We start from the raw sequence: 24,669 nt of genomic DNA, 5'->3' as shown, positions 1-24,669 counted from the left end.
TATTAAAGTTGTTTATATAAACTTTAATTTTTTGTAAAGTGTAAGCAAACATACATATATAATTTTTTTTAAATAAAGTAAAGATTATATAAATGTGTGGATACATGCAAAGTCTGTAGTTGTAGTAAATAAGTTAATTGGCTTAAATGAAAAAAGTAAACAAAAATCTAATTTATTTAATTTTCTTATTAAATTTATGAAATATGATTCAACAAAAATTTTATTTTATCTTAAATAGTATGGGAAAAAGGAGGGATAAAACAGTAAGAAGGCAAAAGCTTCAGTTGAATGATGAAAAACTACCAGGTACAAATAAAAATATTTAATTTTAATCATTTAAAGTATATTATTGATTATTGTGTTTTATTTTTAGTGAGTACAGTTAGAAATCCTCTGCAGAAAATAATGCAATATAGTGACAGTGAAGAGGAAGGAAATAAAATTAATAGTATGTTATAATTTTTCATATTAATATTAATTAATAGTATGTTATAGTGAAAATTTATTAAATTAATAATATCTCATGTATATGTTTTATATAAAAGGATATTTCTTAAAGTGATGAAATCTTTTCTTTTCCTAGATAATGAAATGTCATCTACCAACGAAAGTAAGCAGGATTCATCAAGACACATTGATTTGGAAGTTGCTGATTTTCTTAAGGTTTGAATTTTGATACAAGTTCCTAAAACCATTTTAAAATCACTTTTAGATATTAATTTTCTTATTAAAGCATTGTTAATTGAATTTTAATACAAAAACATTCAGGGAAAAACTTTCCCTTATTTTTACTTTCCCTTATTTTTACTTGAATCAATAATATTATCATATTACGTGTTTAGAAATGAGAAGTTATAATTACTGAAAACCAACAAAATTATTGTATTAAAAGTGATCTAAGACTATTTTATTTGGAATAAATACATAAAATACACTCATTGACAAAAAGTTGCAGTGGGTCCAGGGACTCAATATGTAGTTCCCATGAAAAATGTTTAGGAAGAGGTAAAACAAAATTCAGGGGTAACGTGGTTTACTTTATAATTTTTATCATTATTCAATTGCACAGCTATGCAACAATGCTTTTAAAAATTATACAATACAAATTGTCTATTGTATAATATAACTTGTCTTACTTTAAAGATGGTTTATACTGTCATTTGACATTGATGATTTTTGACAACAGACGCTTCTGATATTCCAATGGCAAATAACAATTGTTGCACAGATGAAAATGCAACACATCATCACTTGAAAAATTGTTCATGAGTATATCACTCAAAAAATTTTTCAGTTTTCTTAAACTGTTCTTGAATCACATTCACAAATGCTACACACATATCTAAAAGGATTGTTCATGAAATGCTTGTCAGATTTTACAAAGCTGCAGTATATTTTGAATGTTTAAATGTATCATCATCCAATTTTATTTTCTTTTGCTGAAACTTCTGGACACAACTGCAACTTGTTTCATTTTCTTTTTCCAGTGATTGTCAGAAGTATTTGGACCATCCATTACAATAATACTTTTGGAAACAATATGATAAATAGCATCTTATTGCATAGTATAATTAATCTTAGTTTGACAACAGTCATACTCTAGTAAGTGCATAAAAGTTTGGCATTTGCTATTGGACTATCTTAATTGATCTATGTGACACTCATACTAATGACTTATGTGCATGTAGTCAAGTACTACTGAGCACACTGTGACTCTCACTGTTGTCACTTTAAATAGTAAGTACTGTACATAAACTTTAAATTGCAGTATCTCTATAACTATTCATACAGGTATACCTCGAGTTACGTCGTTCTCGATTATACGTCATTTATCAAAAAAGTACAGTCAAACCTGTTTTTATGTGGTGGATAGAGATCGCATAAAAAAACGCATAAAAAAAATCGCACGAAACTTCACGAGTGGCTATAAAAAAATAGTTTTCGCAACACAATTAAAAAAATATTTTTTTTTTATGCGGTCAATAGGGACCGCATAAAAAAAGTCTCACAGAAAATAACTCAAAATCGTACGAAATAGAATTTATTGACAACAGATGTCAGCACTTGACTGCATCGTTTCGTCTATCATCTGTTTTACATATTTTCTACAGTCCAGGTGGTGTTTTTTTGACTTAAAAAATAAATTATTTTATTTTTCACATATTCATGCAATAATATTACTATAATAAGTTCATTTATGCTGTAATAAGTTTATTTAGCTATAATAAGTCAACGTGAGACATGACGAATCGCACGAGACTAGTCGCCAACTATACCGCACAAATAAAAAATCGCACAAATTAAAAATTCGCATAAAAAAAATCACACAAATAAAAAATTGCACAAAAAAAGACCGCATAAAAACAGGTTTGACTGTATATGGAAAAATAAAAATCAAGTTTAAGTCATTTTATTCGACTTTACATCCATCCGCCACAAATATTGAAGTTGTAATATCACTAGAAAAGCATTAAAAGCAAATAAAATCATATTAAAATATGTATATTTACAGTAAATGCTAACATAATCATCATAAATCCTAGAGAACAAAACATGAAAACATCTGTGTTTTTGTGCTGTCATCTTGTTTAGTGGTCTTTAAGTGCTCATTATTGGTGTTTTTCACCGTAGTTTCAACTTATGTCGTAACTACACAAGTAAATTCGACTTACATCACCTCTCCTGGAACTAATTACCAATGTAAGGCAAGGTATACCTGTATTTTGAAAAACCAAAATAAAAACAGTTCTTTATTCTTCAGTTCTCTGTCTAATGATACCTAAATTAGTTTTCCGTGATATATGGTATGGACTTACTCTTCCTTTCAAGTGTGCAATAGACATTGTTCATGTCAAAAAACATCCAGCAACATTTAAAATTTTGGTGGCACCATTTGTTATGATATTTTATTTAAAAAACTTTCTATATTTTTAATTATTATAAAATGGCAAAAGCTTAATTTTGAGGGTAGGGATAGGTTTTATAAAAAATTATGTTATTGACAAGTAAAATTGCCATTAAGTCCAACCCTACTTGAGATATGACACACGACTCCCTTTTCTCCCCACCCTGTTGACCTTTAACCAAAATTTAATAGCATCAATTCCTAATACACACCTCCCTACAAAATTTCAGAAATTTTTGACAAAAAGTAAAGGAGTTATTAAGCTTCAAAGAGGGTGAATATTTTTTTGTCAATGTGTGTGTACACACTCATTGACAAAAACAGTTCGACACCTAGATAAATTGTCTAATTACTGAAAACTTGGCATGCAGCTATGTCTCAGACAGGTAATGATCACAGTTGTGGAACAAATATCCATACATACAGGAAAAGCACCCAAATTGTTTTTGCATTTCTTGATGTTTCAACGTTTTGAGTCCAAAACTAAAAATCTTGGGGATCATTTTTTGACCAATTGTTATACTTTCATTCTATTATATATAACAGATCCAGGAAAATAAAAAAGTCACTTTCTAAGGAAAAGTTATTGGAATTAAATGAAACTTTATTAGTGCAAATGTAATGATAATGGTAATAAGTGATTACAATACCAAAACAGTGACAACTTTATGTGTAACAACAGTACAATTTAAAGGGACCTTTAATACTTTGTATGATCTCCTTTTGGCCTGGATACATATGGTGATATAGTCAGGCATGGAGACGTACAGACACTATATACCAGGGGTCCCCAACCTTTTTGTACCTAAGAGCACATTCTAGAATACCGGCTGGACGACGGGCACCATTTATTTTTTTCAAGGTGAATTTATATTTGGACATAGTTAACAGCGCCGGATTAAGCCTCTAGCGGGCCCTAGACGAAATTTAAATTGGGGCCCCATTTAAATAAGTTGCTTCTAAACAAATCTTATATAATGTGACATTAGCATGGGTGACACCCAGTGCGGATATCGTGGTGTCACCCAGGAATATTTCTAGATGGTGCGAGAGATATCGTGGCGAAGATTACTTCTGACACACGGATGGCTATTGACCTTTTTTTTTTTTTTTAAGTTAATGACTGCTGAAACTTCTAGGTCACTCCAAGTTACGGGCCCTACACGTTTCCCTACTTTGATTTTATGGTATTCAGAACGGACCGATTTACTTCATTTCAGGTATGGGAAATTGAATTGGTGAAGATTTGGTGGAGGGGAAAAAGAGATCGGTCGCATTTCGCTTTGTGCTTTCATCTGTGTTGGACGCCATTTCTACTTTTGAATGGTTAATCATTCAAAGTGAAAAAACTTTTACATAGCATTTTATTGAAAACCGAAATATTTTTATTTTTATCGTGGTCGCACAGTGGCAGGCACACGTAAAACGATTGGCGGGCGCCATGGTGCCCGCAGGCATAGGGTTGGGGACCACTGCTATATACTATCCTGTGACAGCTTTGTTTACAGATGTTGCCACTCTAGATCCCAAACACTTATAGATGACTAAAGCTGGCATTACATCTGGTCCCACAAATGCAAATGCTTGATGGACAACAAATATAGAGATCAGACAGACCAAGAAGTGTGGCAACATGACAGAGATATTATTTAAAAATTCTAGCTGTGTACAGTACAGTTGAACATTATTTTTCTGAAAATGACTGTTTGTTGCCTGCCATAAAAGTTAATACAAGATGGCTCCCCAAAGTAGCATACCAGTAGTAGAGTTGTGTATTTTCAACACTGAAGGCATCAATTGAAGATTAAAACAGTTGAAGCATCAAAGATTGAAATTCTCACCAGTGGTTTTCCATACTCAAACATGATGGCCATCTATTATCAAACAGAACCAAGATTTGTCTCTAAGATGATATGTTGTCAATTCATGCTTCTCTGTCATGGCACTATTGCAAACAAATCTGATGATGTTGGAGTGCTGATGACAGAATGTACAATGATTGCCTTGCATGGAAATTTACCTCTGTTATATGCCTGCCAGTGTTTCAGTAGAGTTCTGTAGCAAGACTTTCATCTGTTTCTGAATGATGGACAAAGACACCATTGCAGTTGTTTGTGCTTGTCTCACAATCTACCTGCCATGTATGTATGTCCTATGAATCCACTGACCAGCCTAATGATGTAGCCTTTGTTGAGCTCTGGTAGCTGTGCGTAACATTTTTGATTGTATCATACAAGCATGTCTAGTGTTTAAAAACCTCCAAACAACAGGAATACTGAAAATTCTGAACATAGGAAGACAGCTGTATGCCAAGTTTTTCAGAAATTAGATCATTTATCTAGATGTTAACTTTTTTTTTGTCAATGAATGTGTATAGGGGAAGGTTGGGTAGTACTGGATGGTGGCTAGTATCGGACAAGCATTGTTTCTAACATTTGCTGCAAGTGACAGAACCTGTGAAGACACCAGCATGTTGGGTGAATAAAGAAAGTTCAGATTCCACCATATTTAGTCAAGCAGCAGTGTTGTTGACATATGACAGAAAATTTGGGTTTTTGATAGTGTTTTGAGTGAACGAAGGGTAACTTCTGGTTGTTATGGCTTGCCTGAAAATGAGAATAAGTTGTTTTTTTGTTTATTGTTGAAAACAACATTTATTGTTTTTTAACTTGTAGGTTGGAAATCTCCTTAAGCTTACTAATACGTATGTGGTAACCAATGTTTTGTTTCAGATTGTATTGGACAGATATGTTGTGGTTTGTATGGGACAGAGGTGTTATGGGTTGTATTGGAAACAGTTTAAGGTTGATAAGAATTATATTCTTATGGAATGTTTTAGTTTTATGGAACAATATGGGTAAACTATGGCAGAAGAAAGGAAAGAAAGAAGAAAAAGAATGAATCTAGGCAGCTAAGAGAAAACTGCTAGGGGAAAATCGTCTAAATAAAGAGAGACAAAGAATGAAAACAGTAAATAGGCCTAAATCAGTTCAAGAAAAGAGAGACGACCAAGAGACTCACTGCATCATATGTGATGAAACCTTTGAAGAAAGCTGGATTCAGTGTAGGATTTGTGAAGGTTGGGCTTGCGAAAATTGTGCCGATCTTGAAGGAAACAGTTTGTTTTATGAATGTGATGTTTGTATTACCAAAAAAAAGTAAACACAGAATGCATTTGTCATTAAAATGAACTGTTAAATTTTCAGACATAATTTTTTAATTTTTCTCATTTATACCACTTTTTTATCTAGTATTAACTTAGTTTTATGATCTGTAATTTGTACTTTTATAAATTTCTCAAAAATAACTCTGCCTAATAATAATAAGTTGTTTGTGAAACCAAAAGTAATTCTCTTCTGGCAGATTTTTCTCATGTCCGATACAACCCTCCACAATTGAACTTTGTAAAAATATAATAACTGTAAAAAGTGTAAAAAAAAATTATTAATATTTTTATCATAGAAAAATGAGTTTTAACAGGTGTTTTTATAAGACAATGAAGTTTTGAATGGAATGTAATCTGGACCAATTGAGCTGTAAAAATATTTTATAATATAGGAGAAACTTAGGTGTCCAATGCTACCCGACCTTCCCCTAAGTAAAAACAATAATTAATGTTAACTCTAAAACTTTTAGATCTTTTACTTATATATTTTAGATATTTACTTCAAGTAAAGTAATTTTATTTTTGAACACTTACTTGAAATATTTGATAGGTTTCTGAAGTTTTGAGTTCAGTCATTTTAATTTTATTCATTTATATTGACTAACCTTACTACTGTATTACTAAATTAAGTGCCATAGTATTTCAGACATGCTAACCACTATGGTTTATTTATAGTTTTTACAGAGGCATGTATAAATTATGGATAACATTCTAAAAATTAAAGAACAATCTTTTATATTCTCAAATAAGTGCAATAATGCAACAAGACATGTAACTGTTAGATAACACTGCATAGAATCACTAGTATGCTATCTCAAACTAATCAATGCATTCATATCAATGCTTCCAGTTTGCAAGCATTTAACTAAAACACCTTATGTACTTGAGAACTATTACAGTCGACTCCGCATAAGTCAACATCCGGATAACTCATCACTGTAGGTTAATTAGTCAGCTTTCTGTGGTCCCGGCTGACTTACATAGACAATAATGTTATTAATGTTAAAAAACTTGGTTTACTCAACATCATTTAACTCATCACCACTGGATAAATCAACATACTTTTTCTGTTTCACACTTTTTTGACGTCTGATAAGTTGACTCCCCTCCTGAAAAAATGAGTTCACACTGTACAATATGCTGTGTGGTGTGAACTCATTTTTCAGGTGAGGAATCGACTTATCAGAATTCTAAAAAGTGTGAAACAGAAAAAGTATGTTGATTTATCCAGTGGTGACAAGTTAAACGATGTTGAGTAAACCGAGTTTTTTAAGGTTAATAACATTAATGCCTATGTAAGTCGGCCAGGACCACAAAAAATTGACTACGTAACCGACGAGTGACGAGTTATCCGGGTGTCGATTTATGCGGAGTTGACTGTATTTATTTTCTTACAAACGTTTTCTACCTGCTACACAGGTCATCACCAGGTATTTTTGAAATTTTTTGCAATTTCTGGAACGTTTCCTTGTATTGATTCCAATTTGAACGTTTATGCAAATAAAATTCAAATTTGTATTCCTGTTTGAACACTTTGTTTAAATATAAATAAAAGATAAATAGAAAATAACTAAGTACATGCATCCAAGTAAGGTAAAATAACATAAAATAAAATAAAACAAAATAAAATAAGGTAAATTAACTTAATAAAATTATATCCACACAATAATCTTAACTGTATGGACCGAGTGTGCGTTGTATAACATATTATACTGGGTTATGATCAATCATATATTTCCAAGCTGTTGGTAAATTTGTGGCATCTTTATAGTTCAAACACTTGCCCATACTGCCAGATCTGTATATTTCGAACTTCTCCAAATTCGTTGCCAAAGACGGTGAGCGCACCTGTCTAATAACTCTAACTTCATTCCAATCAATCACCGAACCTTCAGTTTGTGCCACCTTGGATAGTGCTGTATTGTAGTGTCCTTTACTTATATCATACCCATGCTCCTTAAGCCTTTTATTCAACTTCCTGTTGGTGACACCAATATATTCCTTATTTAGCCCTAGTTGATCATATACGTATGGTATTCTGTACACCCCAGATTGCTCCTCCTTTTTTATCATGTCTTTGTCATTTCTAAATAGACTATAAATCATGGGTGCCCGTTTATATATTAATCTGGTACTCTTGAAGTTATAGAAAAAAATAAAAGTAGAAAAAAAATAAAAATCTTGTACTCTTGTAGTTGGCTACTTCCTTCATGATGTTGGAGATTCCTCTGTTGTATGTGAATTTAGTAATTTCTTTGTTTGTATTCTCTTTTGCCTTCTTTTTATTAGGTACGGAGTACAATCTTATTAACTTTTCAACAATTTCTGTTTTAAATCCTAAGGATCCAGCAATGGTTCTGATTCTATTTAATTCTTGCCACCTGTTGTATATGTTGGAACAGTAATTAAATGCTCTTTCAATAAGAGCCCTAAATGCCAACCTTTTGTAAGTAGGCGGATCATTGGATGAGGAAGGAATGTATAACGGGTCGTGTGTAGAATAATCACCTAAAAACACCGGGTTGAAACCACTAACTCATCCAAAAACCTTTTACTGGTGAAAGTTTTTTGGATGAGTTAGTGGTCGTGTGTAGGTTTAATGTACACTTTTGTGGTTAAAGAACTGTTTTTAAATGTAATGTTAATGTCCAAAAAAATTGGACATTAACATTTACCAACAGCCTGGAAATATATGATTGATCGTAACCCAGTATAATATGTTATACAATGCGCATTCGGTCCATACAGTTAAGATTATTGTGTGGATATAATTTTATTAAGTTAATTTACCTTATTTTATTTTGTTTTATTTTATTTTATGTTATTTTACCTTACTTGGATGCATGTATTTAGTTATTTTTTTATTTATATTTAAACGAAGTGTTCGAACAGAAATACAAATTTGAATTTTATTTGCATAAACGTTGGAATTGGAATTGATACAAGGAAACATTCCAGAAATTGCAAAAAATTTCAAAAATACCTGATGACGACCTGTGGAGCAGGTAGAAAACGTTTGTAGGAAAATAAATAATAGTTCTCAGGTACATAAAGTGGCTGTGTCAGTGTATTTGAAGAGTCTGAGTGTTTATTGAAATTTAACTAAAAGGTCTGTTTAAAAATTACTTTTGTATGCTACCAAGCTGCACAGTTGCACTAAAACCTGTCTAAAAGTGACTCACACTTGCTTCTAAAATGTTGTATACACTTCTGATCTGTCTGATAATCAGAATCAGACATGCTAAAAATACCAAGTGAAAAGACCTTGTAAATGTGTACAGTACATGATGTAGATAAAATGGCAAATTCTGTCAATTATACAAATTTTATTCTATCAAATGAGAGATACAAATTTAAATTTATTGTTAAAATCTATTATAAAATAATTGTGAATAAATATTAAAATTCTAAGAACCTTATGATAAAGTGATTTATTTTTTCTTTTTATATATTTAATTTGCTTAATATAAATAAATTTATAAAATTAGTAACATTATAATTTTATAATTTGTTTCTGATGATAACTTGAAAACATTAAACCTATTTAGAATAAAATAAAGTAGTTTATGAAAATTGTAAAATTTGAGTGATTATAACATATTGGAAATGTGAAGCAGGGCAATGTTCCCCATCCACTCTGTTCTTCACCCATGACCTAATCCACTGTTACTGTTGCCCTTTTTTTCAGATTGCATCACTGATAATTTTTATTGCAATTTAATAATTAAACTCAATGATAATGGAAAAAATATTCATAGGTTTTATTCATAACAATAATTTATTAATTAATTAAATACCTTCACAATCCTCCATGATGTAAATAAACCCATATTAAACTATTTAGGAATAAGTGAAACTTTCCTAAATAGTTTAAAATGGGTTCATTTTCATGGTCTGGAAAAGGGAATCTGCTGTTCTAGAACAGCAGTTGCCAACCTTTCTAACCTCACAGACCACTAAACTCACAATTTTGAATTCTGCAGACTACTATCATAAATTTTTTTAAACAATACAAATATCTATAGAATAATGATTATAAAAGTTTTATTTTACTTCATTAATATGAAATTCAATTGTTTAACTAAACAAATTAGTGTGAAGTTTGTTGCTGCTTACTTGAAATAGGTTTATAGATTCTTGGCTCTTTTCCACAAAGGACAACAATTGCAATCACATTATTTATTATTGATTATTTATTGATTTATTGACATTACTAGCAAATAAGCCCAGCATTATCCAGGAAAAAAATAACAACAAATATTAAAAATTATCAGATTGTTTCATTATTTTAATCCTTCTATTATATTATATAATAGTATTTGGTTTATATAACTACAAAGGTTTATCACATTAAGTGACCAATCTAACACATTTTTAAAATTCTTTAAATTGTACAGTACAGTAGAGGAATAAAGAATTTTTAAAATGTGTTAGATTGATCACTCAATGTGAATAAACCCTGACATAAAGTAACCTTTGTAGTTATATAAATTGAATACTGTGATTATTAATATAAAAGCCATCATGTGTGTGAATTCCTTATATCTCCTGCAATTTTTGTCCAATCCAGATTAAATTTTGGTTAAATTCGTTTTATATTCTAATGGAAAATATAGGCTACTTATTTTGTGAAAATATTAGGTATAGAATAAACGTTTTATTGATTTCAGATTGGTGATTGCACTTAATTGCAGTGACATCAGTGACCATGTGATGTTCATGCTTGATGAGGAAATTTCCCTTAAGTTGCATTTTTAAATATTTTGGCAAACGGCATATTTTAAACTTACTTCATTAAATTAAAAATTTGAACTTTAAAAAAAAAGATAGCCTCATCCTGTCTCTAATATAATAAATTTTTAAGAAATCTTTCCATAGTGACCATGTGATGTTCTGTTATCCAATTGGAAGTAACGATATAATGATATAATAATGATATTATTTAGAAAAGTGTTATCACTCATCTAACTTTTCTCAATTCTTCAATCTCTACTTTCTCATAAAAAGTATTTCGTCATGCTTGTCGGGGGAATTCCTAGTATATTATATTATAATATATAACAAACATTAAAACGAAAACCATATAGAATTTGGTCATTTTAGCCTATCATTGTCATGTTCATCACAATACTTGGATGGTATGAAATGGCACACTTTCAATGGTCAAGTAGACAGGAATTAAAAATATACCTTACATTTTTTCAGATATGATTTTTTTTTCTAATGTTAGCTCTAAGAAACTGTACCATTCATAACTGAATATCAAATGGTAATCTGCAAATGAATCAAATTTCACAAAAAATGGACAAAATATTTAAACTCGGCACACTCAAAAACCACCTTATTTTGTGCTCGGAGGTAACCTTGTTTTATGTAATTATTCTATTCAAATGCCACCATACTGCTGGTCTGATAGAAAGAAGAAGCTGTTGTGGAAGGGGATTTAACCAAACATAGTCATTGACCTCCCAGAAGAGAGGATGGTCAGTGACCACTAATTAATACTGGTTTACTATCAATATTTGAAAAGTGATAGGTTGTAATGGCCTTGCACATGATTGAATTGCTAACCTTAATGTCTGAAAACTTAATGTGACTTGTTTAAAAAAAAAATTAACAAAAATGCCAGAATAATTGATTTTATGTGATGATAAAGTGTTTATATTTTTGCAACAGATTGTGTAAACTATGTGGGAAGTATGTCCTTGTAAATATTGCATTTATAGAGAAATTAGTAGAATTTGTTTGGTTTATTTGATTTTGGCAATATACCACTTGGGTGAACTGCTGAGGGGATGCATCCTGAGAAGACATTTCTGTGAAGCTGGTCCCTGTTTAGGTATTGCTAACATGAAGTAAAGCTGAAAACTTCCATGAGGCCAGCCCCTTGGCTATATCCAAACCCACAACCGACTACCAGTGTTCGGTGGTTTTATCCACTCGGCTACTGGAGGGCACTTATTAGAATTAAGAAAGTATTGTTCAGAAATGAAAAAACTCATTGTTACATGTAGAAACTTAAATACTTATAAATTTTTCACAGGTTTCACAGATAACACTTTTGATTCCATGCTGGCAAGTGCTATATGCTACCTGTCGCAGTAATGATATAGAACATTGATTTTGTACTATAACATTGTCACAGTAATTAAGTGAATATGATATATATTTTTTAAAAATTATATCCATTTTAAGAATTATATTTAATTTATTATTACTTTAAATTTTTTGCCAATAGTATATAAACCTATTTTTGCCTATGTATAAACTCAGCAAATCAAATGTAGACAGAAATTAATTGATATATAGAAATTCAATAGATATTTTGGGATGATATTTATGATATTATCTAAGTTATAAATATGTTAACGTAACTGCCAAGTTTCATAGCAATTAGTCAAACTGCCTAGGTGTGCATAGCAAACAAACATCCTCATTTATATATATAGATTATTTATTGATAAGTCATTTGGTGTTTGGTTTTGGACTTGAAGAAAAAAAAACCCCAATGAGTGAGAAAAAGCAACCAAGCATTTTGTATTTCTTTCATAATACTTTGTGTAACCTTGAGTTGATCAATGTCCAAATTTCTGCATAGACCACCAAATTTTTGTCATGGACCACAGGTTGCAACCACTGTTCTACACCATTTATAAGTCTTTGAAAAGAGACATACTTTACAGATTTTAACTTAAGATTGAATTGAACAAGCAAAATGTTTGTAAAATTCAAACATTATGAGTGAAATTTAAATTTAGATTTAGTTTATATTTACTTAATTTTAACTAAAGATATTTAATAGGTTAATAACAAAATATAAGACATATTAAACATAATCAAAATGCATATAAAGTGTCACATAGTGCCACAATAAAATGCTAAGAGAAGTTTTTGAGAAACAGAATTGGTTATAATATACTATACATACCATGCATTGGATAATATATCAGCATTATTTGAGTTCACATAATTCCATTTAAATCCTTGTTTAGAGTTTTCAAGCATTTCCAGATATTTAGCATGATGTGGATTATGTAAGTTCTGTCATAAAGGATTACATTGTTCTTCTGAGATGCAAAAGCAGTTAATTCTGTAGAAAAAATACTTTTTAGTATTATATTGATAATACCTGATTCTGCTCTTCAGGAGTCCATCAGTGCCACCTACTGTGTAATGTTACAAAGTTTAACAGTGATTATCCAAAGTAATGTAAACTGATGCTACCTTGGATAACTGAAAACACAGGTACAGTAGTGGCCAAAAGTAGAGCTACCCTTGACATATGTTTTAAAAATGTGACTTCTATTTTGTTTACCATCTACTACATAATTAATATTGTGCAACAAATGACTTTATTGCAATATTAATATTGTGCAACATGACTTTATTGCAAAAAACATGAATTTCAGAAAAGCCAGGACCTTCATCACAAAAAATGAACTTTACATTTCTGTATGCATAGGTTTATGTGTTATTTAACATATATTATTATGGAAATTAATATAAAAATAACTTAACAGCAAAATCTTTATTTTTGGCTGTGTTTTTCCCTTTCCCTATTTACTCTATGTTAAAATGACCTCGTTTAACGCTGTTTCGTTTAGTGCTTTGTTGACTAGGAACGCATCCCCCGCGTTAAGTGGGGTCTTACTGTATATATATTTTAGGATTCAAACATGGAAATTTCAGTAAGTGTTTGTCTTTATAATTGATAAATTCTGATTTTTTTTTTGCTTGATAGACTTCTAAACTGTTCCAGTGGCTTTAACTTTTTTACAACTCTTACAGGATAGATTAATGATCATTTGTTTAAATTTATTTTTGCATTTTGTCTTTCTCAGTTTGGGAAGACAATTCAGTGGAAGACTGTCCTCCCAAAGTGTCAACAGTCTTCTATTGAACTGTTTCCCAAATGGGGGATGGTTGGCAACCCTACTCTCCACTCATACATTGTTTAAACTTTTCAAAGTAATTATTTTTCCAAGAAATTTTGGTTTCTCCAAAGACATTCTATCACAAGATCTAATTTTTCAATAATGTGAAAAATTTTTCCATTTAAAGAATGTTCTTTAAACATTATTAGAAATAGTGTTCATTCCAATGATGTTTTTTTAAGAAATGTTTCATCTAGGAAACACTAAAGATGGTCTTCAGGAGGTCTGAAACATTTTGATTATATATTTTAATGTGTGCCTTCTGTTTGGAAAGTGTTGATATGCAACAATAATGAGTACAGTTCTAAAAATGATTAAAACACATTAAAGGACAACTGGTAATACTTTTTTGTTTTTTTTTTTATTTTGTTTCGTTTTATAATCATCATAAAACAAATTTTATATTTATACAAACAGAAATTTTAAAAAAAATATGGAAATAAGCCTTCATCTTATGCTGTTTATATAGATATTTTACAAGCTTTTGATTTGGTTTTGTGCAATGTTCTGTTAGAGATTCTTACAAATGAATTTGATATGTATCCTGCATTCATGAACAAGTATAATGATATAATAATTATATCAAACGATTACTAGATTGAATCGGGCGACTTCACTGCTATTATTTTAAATTAAATTCTAAGTAATTTGATATTAGAGATAGGCATTATGCATCATCTCGTATTAACTTTAATAATTATAATTATATTAATATTTATTAAATAATTTAGAAAATTCTGGAAGAAAAGAATTGGCTATAGTGGGACATGACACTTACCATACGGAAGTATTGCCAGTTACGCTATCCTGGCCTCTGTCCAATCTTTCACTTCCAAACATATTTAATTTAGATAAAGCAATACTAGTTATTCAGTGCTGACTAGGGAGCCCAAAGCCTATAAATACTCACTACAGTACTCAGCTGACTATCACTTTATCCTAGCATGGTGTATATATGCACCGTGTTGGGGTAAAGCAATAGCTGGCTGAATGCTGTAATGTGTGATTATAGGCCATTGGCACTGAATTGTTCCCAGTTGACACTTATGTATAACTAGTATGGTTATATCTAAATTAAATATGTCTGAAAGCAAAGAATTGGACAGAGGCCCAGGTAGCATAAAAATGGCAATGTTTCTGCATGGTAAACAGCAGTTGGTGTTTGAGTCCCACTAAGGACAATTCTTTTCTTCCAGAATTTTCTAAACTATTTAATATATATTAATGTAATTATAATTATAAAATTTAATAAGAGATGGTAACTAACACTTACCTCTAGTGCCAAATTACTCAGTATTTAATTATTAACAGTAGTGGTAATGTAGCCTGATTTAATCTAGCAATTGTTCAGCTTAATATAACTATCAGGTTTAAAGATATTTATACAATGATTTGATCATCTCAGTATTTTAATGATATATGTGTTGTATGATGTTAAAATTATTATTTTCATAAGGAAACATAAATTTATATTGTGTTTTTTAGGAAATTGATGAGCTTAATCCAAATAGTGAAGAAACAAATGATGATGATAAATTTCATCCTGTTGTGGAAGATATTAAGTCATCAAATGTAAAACAAATAGAACAACATTCTTCTGATAGTCAATCCACAATAAAACAAGAGAGAGAAAACGCTGAAAATAGTATACAAAATCAAGATAGCCATGAAGTTTGCAGTACTGAAAACTTCAAAAGTAACAATGGTAATGTATACATATTTATATTGTATAATTTTTTTTAATTGTATTGATGTTATTTTCAGTATTTTCCTAAGATAACAAATGTCTAATATTACCTTGATAACTGCTATAATTATTTTTAACAAATTATAATTAAACATTTTAACTTGATAATACAGGAATTTCCTAATTCTGAATTCTTCCTATAATAAACTTCTTCTTGTATTGAACAACTGACAATCCCTGGTAAATGCAGTATTCAAACATATGGGATTTATTATGCCATAAAATGAAAAAATTTCCAAATCTTCTAGTAAAATTTTCTTTATTTCAAACTCTTGCCAATTGTGTTGCAGCAGACAATATTAAAAATATTCATTTGAAGAGAGGTTTAGGACACCAGCTTCAACTATGAGCATTATCTTCAACAATTATGAATTTCTTGCCAATTCAACTACTTTTGAAAAACAAAAGAAGCAGTACACCTTTTACAACTCCTCAATATATTTAGTTATACCAAAAATGTTTTTAACCTACTTCCATAGGCCTTCTTCAGTTGGAACATCAAACAAATCTAAGTTTGATGTTCCAACTGAAGTGCTGCTTTTTTTGTTTGGGTGCTTCTCCAGTTTTGTCAAATTATTTTACTTTTGAAAAAACTTTGCAGACATTTTTATGTCAATATTGCAACTTTTTGCTTGTTAAAAAATCTATCAATGAATTTTTATCTTCTAGCTACATATTTCTGACATTTAAAGCCTATTAATTAAATGCTGAACTTTTAGACTTAGCTTTCCTTTGCTATACACAGCAGTGTTTTGTAACTTTTTGATAAATATTTTTGTGAGCGTCGGCTGGTCTCTGACAACACTGTCACAAGTACAACACTCTACAGGACTATTATAAACTGTTTACAACACAAGTGGAAATAAATTACAGAAGTGTTATACATTTTTAGTTTTTTTCATGCTTTTATTAGGTAAGTTTAATTCTAAAGGCTTTTTATACTTCTAAAGGTGTAACTAATTATTTGTTAATATTCTCCAGATATAGAATTTTCCTTATATCAAACATTCAAAATATTGGTCTCCTTAAATTCGTTAATTAGAGAATTCCTGTATTTCTTCAAATTTTTTGTAAAATCAAAAATTAACAAATTCATTTTTAGGTAAAATCTGTAGTAGTATATAATATATTCTTTAAAAGTGAAATCACGACACCATGAAGGAATGCATGTATCTACATGCAAATTGCAGGACTGGTAAAGGTGACAAAGATATGCTAATGATTCTTTGCATATGCATCAAGTCATGTAGTACCCAATTTCAGGCTATAAAGACCAGCAACTGACTTGGGTTGTAAATGCTGTCAGTGACAGTTTGTGGCAGCTGAACTTTCAAAAAAGTTTAGAAAATGCTTAGGAGACAATAGCAAGCTGAATACCATCAGTTAACAGCTGGAGAATGAGACTGTATTTTGGAGCTGCACAACCTCAGTTTATCAATAACACAGTTGCCACATGTGTTGGGAACGACACAAGTACCATTCAGCAATGTGTGACACAATGTGAACATGCCAAAAAGAGAGTGGATTGCATGACACACAACAGAGCACACAGACCAGCAGATTCCCCAAACACCCTATCAGGACTTGTTCACCATGGTACATCACATCCGAAGCTGCTTGTCACCATCAATGGGTGCATCTGTGTCTATCCAAACCATTTGCAACAGTTGGGCTCCATGCACAGTAGCCAGCAATGGGATGCCATTAATTGCTCAACACAGGGCTGCATGTTTGGCGTGGTGGTATTGTCATTGCAACTGGACCACTGAATGGCATCAGATATTGTTTAGGGATGAATCCTGCTTGACAGATGGGTGTGGCGGTATCCTGCAGAATACTACATGCCAGTCCTTTTTGCCAAATGTCACACTGTCCCCACACTGGGCATCATGATTCAGGGAGGCATCATGTTTGATCAGTGGACAGCCCTGATGCACATTTCCAGTACTCTGATAACAGAGCAGCAGTACATCACAAATTGCAGGGTCTGTGGTTTGGTCACTGGTGCAGGCTGCACCCAACATGGTGTTTCAGCAAGACAGTGCCTGACAGCATGTCACACAGTGAATTCTGCCTGAACAGAATCCACATTCTTTCCTGGCCAACAGCCTCACTGTATTTCTCTCCCATTGAACACCTGTGCGAGTTTGACCAACTTGAGGTTCATCAGGGACCACTGCCACATACTGTAGACAACGTGTATGCAACTTGGCACGGGATACATCAGACAATTATTAATCACCTCAATGATAGTATGCCTTGTCACATAACAGCCTGTATAGCTGCCCATGGGGGCTATATTTGTTACTGAATAAAGGGGTGTCTGTTGCATAACTGTTTCTTCTTTTAATCATTTGCATATGTCTCCCATCTTTACTGATCCTGCAATGTGTATGTGGCTATGTGCATTTCTTCATGGTGTTGCAATTTCACTTTTGAGGAGTGTCTAAATTAACAAGTGAAAACATTTGTGAACAGTAAGACCTTGTATTTGATTTATATATATATTAGCATAGTGATAATCAATGAGTAGCTTTAATCATTTATGTAACTATTGTTTAATTAAATATGTATTATTACATATATTTTACTGTAAGTTGAAAAAAATAATTTCTATTAGATACAAGAAGGCATACATCTTGGCAACATTGCTATGATGAACATTCTGGCTACATTTATTTTTGGAATATGGATACAAATGAAGTTACCTGGGAATGTCCTGAAGAATATAGCAGTTATTTTCGTACGATTGATAAAACTGCATTAACTAACAATAAGGAAACCAAGGAAATTGGTCCAATGGGAAAACAAAGAAAGAAAAGAGAACTGGAAATGAAAACGCGTTCTGAAATTCCTTATGATGGGTAATGCCACTTTTTATAAATAATTGTAATAGATCTACTGACCTATAAAAAACTCATACAAGTTTTTTCATATTTCTTATTAAATTGTAGAAAATGAAAAAATTTTCATATTTTAAACTAAGACTTTAAACAAGTAAAAGTTGTTTTTCCTCTTATTTACATCAATATTTCAATTGATAGTATGTCTTTTATACATAGGTCACTTACTAAGTCATGACAACATTTTTGTGCAGGCAAATGCATTGTTATAGAAACATTTCAAAATACACATATGAAAAGACACAATGTTCTCTACCAGTAATGTCTGTTAAATGGGTTATTTCACAAGTAACCCATCTGACCGACAGCATTGGGAAGTATTGTAGACAAGGGAGGAAAAACAAAAACCAGAAATGGAACTAGTCATTTTATTTATTGCATATACCTTATAATGTTGAGCAATAGTCTGCATATACATTAACACACTAACAACCTTCAAAGTAATCTCCAAGGCAATCAATCATTCGTTGCCAATGATGAAGGTGATGAATAACATCTTCTCCATTGTCCAATTTGGTAATCTTGCATCACACTGTGTTGGCGATGTCTTCTTGTGTATAGAATCATTTCCCATACAACGGAGCTTTCAATTTTGGTATCAAATCATAATTGCAGGGTGAAAGATCTGGGGAGCAGTGGGGTTGATGTAGTATTTCTCATCTGCTGTAAACAGGTTGTTAACTGTGACTGGAGGGTTGGTGCATATTTGATGCCTTGTCAGGACTGATACCACCATGTCTCATGCGACATGGAAGCTGCAGTGGTGAATTAGTTGGCTTTGAAAGCAGGTTGCACACTTGTGTGCAATCGGATTCGGAGGATGGCTGTGACACAGTGCAATGGAAGTAATGCACTCAGATTCAAGTTAAACAAAACAAATAACCATTTATTTGTAAAGGAGACTACATATACATTTTCTCCTTAATGAGTTATAATATAATGAACTAAACTAGGTATAAACACCATCTTTGTGAGAAGAGAAAAATTTTCCACCTTTGAGAAATCGGGAGTCTATGCAGTACCATTGGAAAATCCTGTAACGGAGCAGTACGAGAATACATTGGGGCCACAGCAAGAATGCTTGCTACCTGCCTAGCCAAACACCAGGAGGATATGGTAAAAGGAAGGTGCACCATGGAACTCTCAAAAAAGGTGCACGATATGAATTACAACCCGTTATGGGCACAGTCTACAATACTCCAACCCTGCAGCAACCGAAAGTTTCTCTTTATATGGGTCTCTACTCATAACAACTTCAGAAACATGCAATGAACCCACTCTGGAACTGCCTAACATATGGATCGCTCTATATAAGCAGTTAAACAGCCATCTACATTGTTTATCACACCATTGATGTGGACCAGCACCACGCATGTGCCACATAACATCATACGAAATTTACGTATGCATTCGAAATTTGTAGCTGATTCATATCAAATGTGGTCCAAGTTTAAAATTATGTGTTCCTTTCCATTTCGAACATTCATATTCGTTTTTAAAAAAATTTCTGTTTCTCCTGAAGACGATGAAAGTATTTATTCATTGAAAGCGCTCAAAAAGAAAAGCTAATAACGCCGTACACAGTGAACTCTACTTCCTACTATATACAATTTTAATTTGCATGAATTAATATGTATGTAATTAATTTGCACGAACTAATTTTTTAATTATTGATTTCACAATTTGAATTGGAGAATTCGTTGAAGTTCTTTCTGTTTTCAAAATATTTGAATTTTAGGAACTGAGAAACATAATTAAATATTAATATGTAGTTATGATGTGCTCTGGTCAGTCAGGGGTTGAGCATAGGGCCAACAACCCTACCTCAGAAAACAATGGTGTTTTGAAACCAAAACAATTGAAAAACAGGACTGATTAAATGGCTGCAACACAAGGAAATGGATATGATGTTATAAATAATTAACGCTTACTGGAATTGATTCTATAAAGTAAAATAACAACCTTTTTCTTTTTCAGCACAAATTTAATTATTTAAAAACATTTTCAACTGCTTTTAGCAGTCTTTGTCAGTTAATCGTACAATGAAAAGAACGAAGAATTCTAATTTATGAAATATAAAAAACAAACATCTGTAGCGGTTGGGCGATTTAACGGTGATGCGCTTGTGCGTTATACTAAATGTATGATACATAAAACGATAAAATAAACAAATATGCAAACTAAAAATAAATATTAAAATAAATATTAAGATAAATTAAATGAAACAATAATGCCGTCCATAGTGATGTTCTGTTAATTTAAGTTATTAAAGAAGGATTTCCAGGCTGATGCCAAACTGTCCGCATCCCTATGGTTGAAGCAGTGCATAGTTAAATGAGCTCTATGTATTTCCATTTTTTCAATGTGCTTAACCGCTTGTCTCGATCTTGTGGCCCTAATGATAGAGGCTTTATCCCAGAATACCGTTACCCTTGTTCTTTTGCAAAAGCTGCCAGTACCATAGAATCAACACTCCTGTTCACAGAATGTTTATGTTCATTTATTCTTTATTTCAAGCCTCTCATCGTAGCGCCAACATATACCAGGTCAGAGTTAAATCGATGGTCTTTTATTGGGATGGAATATACTCCTGTTCTGTCATTAGGCTTTTCCTTTCTCTTATCATTTCTTAAGATACTGTACACTGTTGGATTATGCATATATATTACACGTAGATTCCTATGTCTGGCTACTTTCTTAACTACTTTACTTAGAAACGGTAAATAATCAAGTACTATACTTCTTCTTTGTCCAGTTTCACGTTGTTGTCGGTCTTGTTTCTGCATTCTCATAATCAGTTTGTCGATTTTCCTTCTCCGGTAACCATGCTGAACCGCTACGCTTCTTATGTATTCTAATTCTTCATATGTATCATAGACATTCGTGCAATATGTGTAAGCACGTTTTATTCATGCTCAAAATGCTGCTAGTTTAAAATGCTCAGTGGTCTACAGAATTCCTCGGTATGATAATAGGTTGATATACTGGTTTACGATATATACTTGTCTTGATTTCCCCCTCTCTGCATACAATCGTTACATCCAGGAAGTTAACGCTAATCCCACTTTCTTGATCCAACTCCAAAGTCAATCCATACAGGTTGTTGTTGACTCTGTTTATAAATTGGCAAACATTGCGGTCATTATTCCAGAAGATAAAAATATCATCAACATATCTGGAGTATGTTATTATATCCTTCTGGAACATGGTTATGATATTGCATTCGAATGCAATACCATATCCCCCTGCAGGGCAGCTTCTCACATCATTACTGAATACAACACACAAAGTACTTTCGATGCTTCCTCTGAAATGGCTGAAACCTTAGCCTTCCCCATAGAATAGAGGCCATGATATCAACAGGTGGACTAGCCCATATTAATTCTAAATGAGGATTAATTCTAAATTCATGATCAAGTGTCCAGATTCAGTGTATAGTTGCATAAAATACCAGATTTAACAAATTTCTCTTCATTTCTGCACAGATTTCGTCTTCAAAATTCTTTTCTCTTTTTGGGTCTTAAACTCAGTGTATAGTATATATGATTTGAAAAATGCTAATTTTGATAACATTAAATGGTTAAAAACAGGATTTGTGATTACAATAAGTGAATCTACTGTATTACTTACTATTATACAAAACTACAATAATCATTTATTCAGTTTTCTGAATGCTTTCATCACTATTGCTAAGTAAATTTGTTTTGTTATTACTTGTCATTAATTATATAAAAAATAATTAAAAAGTTAATATTTTTTTATTTTCTTTATTTTATATTTGATTTTTATTCCTTATAATTTTTTTTTCTTTTTAGAAAAATTACACCAATTACATATTTTGAGCCACACGTTTCTTCAGATGATTCTTCAGAGGATGAGAAAATTGAAACAAAATTACCAAGAAAGAAATTAAAATCTTCTCAATCAAGTTCAAGTCAATCTAATGTTAAGAATATAAAAGATACTGAACCAAAAGTTCAAGGCTGTGCACCAGAAAAGAACAACAGTAACACAAAGAAAAGTACATTGCAAGATAATGATTCTTTAATAGGTCCTCAACTTCCATCTTATTATAAACCAAGAGATTCTAAATTAGAAGAAGGAATAGAGTCAAATTCAAAAGAAACTGTAAATTCTTTTTCACATAATAAAGATTCCACTAATGAAATACAAGTTTCTTTATCATCTGACAAAGAAAATGATAAGAATGACAGGTTTCCTTCAAGTTGTATAAAAAGTAATCAGTTTTATGGTCAGGAACCTGATTCAACAACAAGAAAAGAATCCACTTCAGAATCAAAAAGAAAAGAAGGATATCATAATGGAATAAAAACTATGACAAAGGTATTGTATATAAAATATTCATAGTTACATAAAATAAGTTATGTAGTAATTGTACATAGAAATTTTTTGATGCATTTCTTGCATCAAATGGATCTATTTGTTTATCTGAATAAATGATTGTTTTATTAACTTGAAACACATCTCATTTATTTATAATAATGTTGTTATTAATTATCAAAATTTATTAATTTTATTTTTTAACCCTTGCGATTATTATAATCATTAATATGAAGAAATTGTAATTCTAATTGTCAGCCGTGATATGTCTAGCTAATCATGTAATGTAATAATAATTGAAACTACATACAATTACTAATTTCATTTATTTAAATATCTAGTTAAATTAACTAAATTTAACTAAGTATAAACCACTATTTTAAAACCTAATAGATGTATAAAAAAAGAAATTTAGTGAGGATTTATTAAAAATAATTATCTGGCAAGCAATTATGAACAAACTAATAAGTTAATACTTAATCTAATTTAAAAATAAGATAGCTATTGATTTGATATAATACATTAATGGTTTCTTTTAATTACATAAGAACTTGATGTATCGATTTCTAATATAATTTATTATTCAAGATCTTCATTTTGCATAGATTATCTTATTTGTGGTATTTGTTTATTCAATATATTCCTATATATATTCCATATATTCTTATTTGGCCAGGAATATATTCCATATATTCCTGGCCAAAATTGTTTCCACCACTTGTACTCTGACCTGGCACATTCATAATTAATGTAGAGGTTTGAAAAGATATACTGATATCAGGTGACTTAAACAGTGCATATGAGATTTCATTACATGGTTTTTATTAAACTTGAGACTTTAACATGGATATAATGTTTGTTACCACTAAAGAAGAAAGTATCGGTACATATGTCAAAGACAGGAATGTAGGTCTGGTTTTACTGTATCTGATCCTCTGCTTCTCCGTCATCTCAATAAATCTTTTTGACTTGGATCTATAAGTATGCCTTTGATCAAAGCATTTTTAAAATTAAAAGCAGCCCAATAAATGGTATTAATGAGTTCCTCATACATTGTAATGTTGATCTTGAAATATCTGCATTTCTAAGTGATTTTTTAAGGCAGATGGTCATTAGTTTCACTCCTATCCTGTTTTGGTTATGGATGATATTGGTCATAGTCTTACTAAGAATGCCTATCATTTCCTCCACATTTCATATGCTGTGGTAATTCTCATTTCCTCAGAGTACATTATTTTACAGCATCCAAGCCATGCTATTTCCACAAATTCAATATGGTAGGCAGAATGTTATAATGCTCATCTGCAAGATTATTTTTCCTACTGATGGAGGAACTTCTGGTTACATTATTTTCAAAAATCTCTTGGAAAGATCCAAAAATTTTGAGAAAATTTCTGAATGTCCTGACCAATTCATTCATTAGTTGTGTCTGGGTTATTCCCAATTTGGTCATACAGCTACATCTTATCAACTCCTGTTTTTCAGTGGTGTTCAATATTGGGACCAGAAGTGTAGCAGCATAATATTGCTTTCATCTACTTTATAAGGCATGTTTATACAGTTCATTCTAAACATCTAGTATGCGTAGTGTCCAAAAAGTCTGAATTTATAGAAGAAATTTATTTTCAAACTACAGTTGATGATTGGTTAACGAACAGTTAGGACTGCAAACA

At 31.3% G+C, this 24,669-nt stretch overlaps 1 protein-coding gene across 2 annotated transcripts in view; it reads left to right on the top strand.

Moving 5' to 3' along the window:
• Positions 1-24,669, top strand: part of LOC136977977 (formin-binding protein 4-like) — a 49,565-nt gene that overhangs the window by 591 nt on the left and 24,305 nt on the right. For both annotated transcript variants that reach the window (XM_067273598.1, XM_067273597.1), the window contains exons 2-7: positions 239-306; positions 374-448; positions 584-663; positions 15,491-15,710; positions 18,373-18,616; positions 22,471-22,999. In XM_067273598.1, coding sequence (XP_067129699.1) covers positions 240-306; positions 374-448; positions 584-663; positions 15,491-15,710; positions 18,373-18,616; positions 22,471-22,999 — 1,215 coding nt within the window. In that variant the 5' untranslated portion in view covers position 239. The remainder of the gene's footprint in view (positions 1-238; positions 307-373; positions 449-583; positions 664-15,490; positions 15,711-18,372; positions 18,617-22,470; positions 23,000-24,669) is intronic.

The sequence above is a fragment of the Centruroides vittatus genome, unplaced genomic scaffold, assembly GCF_030686945.1.
Source record: "Centruroides vittatus isolate TY-2023 unplaced genomic scaffold, ASM3068694v2 contig_484, whole genome shotgun sequence".
In the NCBI taxonomy this organism is placed as follows: domain Eukaryota; kingdom Metazoa; phylum Arthropoda; class Arachnida; order Scorpiones; family Buthidae; genus Centruroides; species Centruroides vittatus.
Note: the sequence above shows the minus strand (reverse complement) of the source record. Positions and strands in the feature narration are given on the sequence as shown.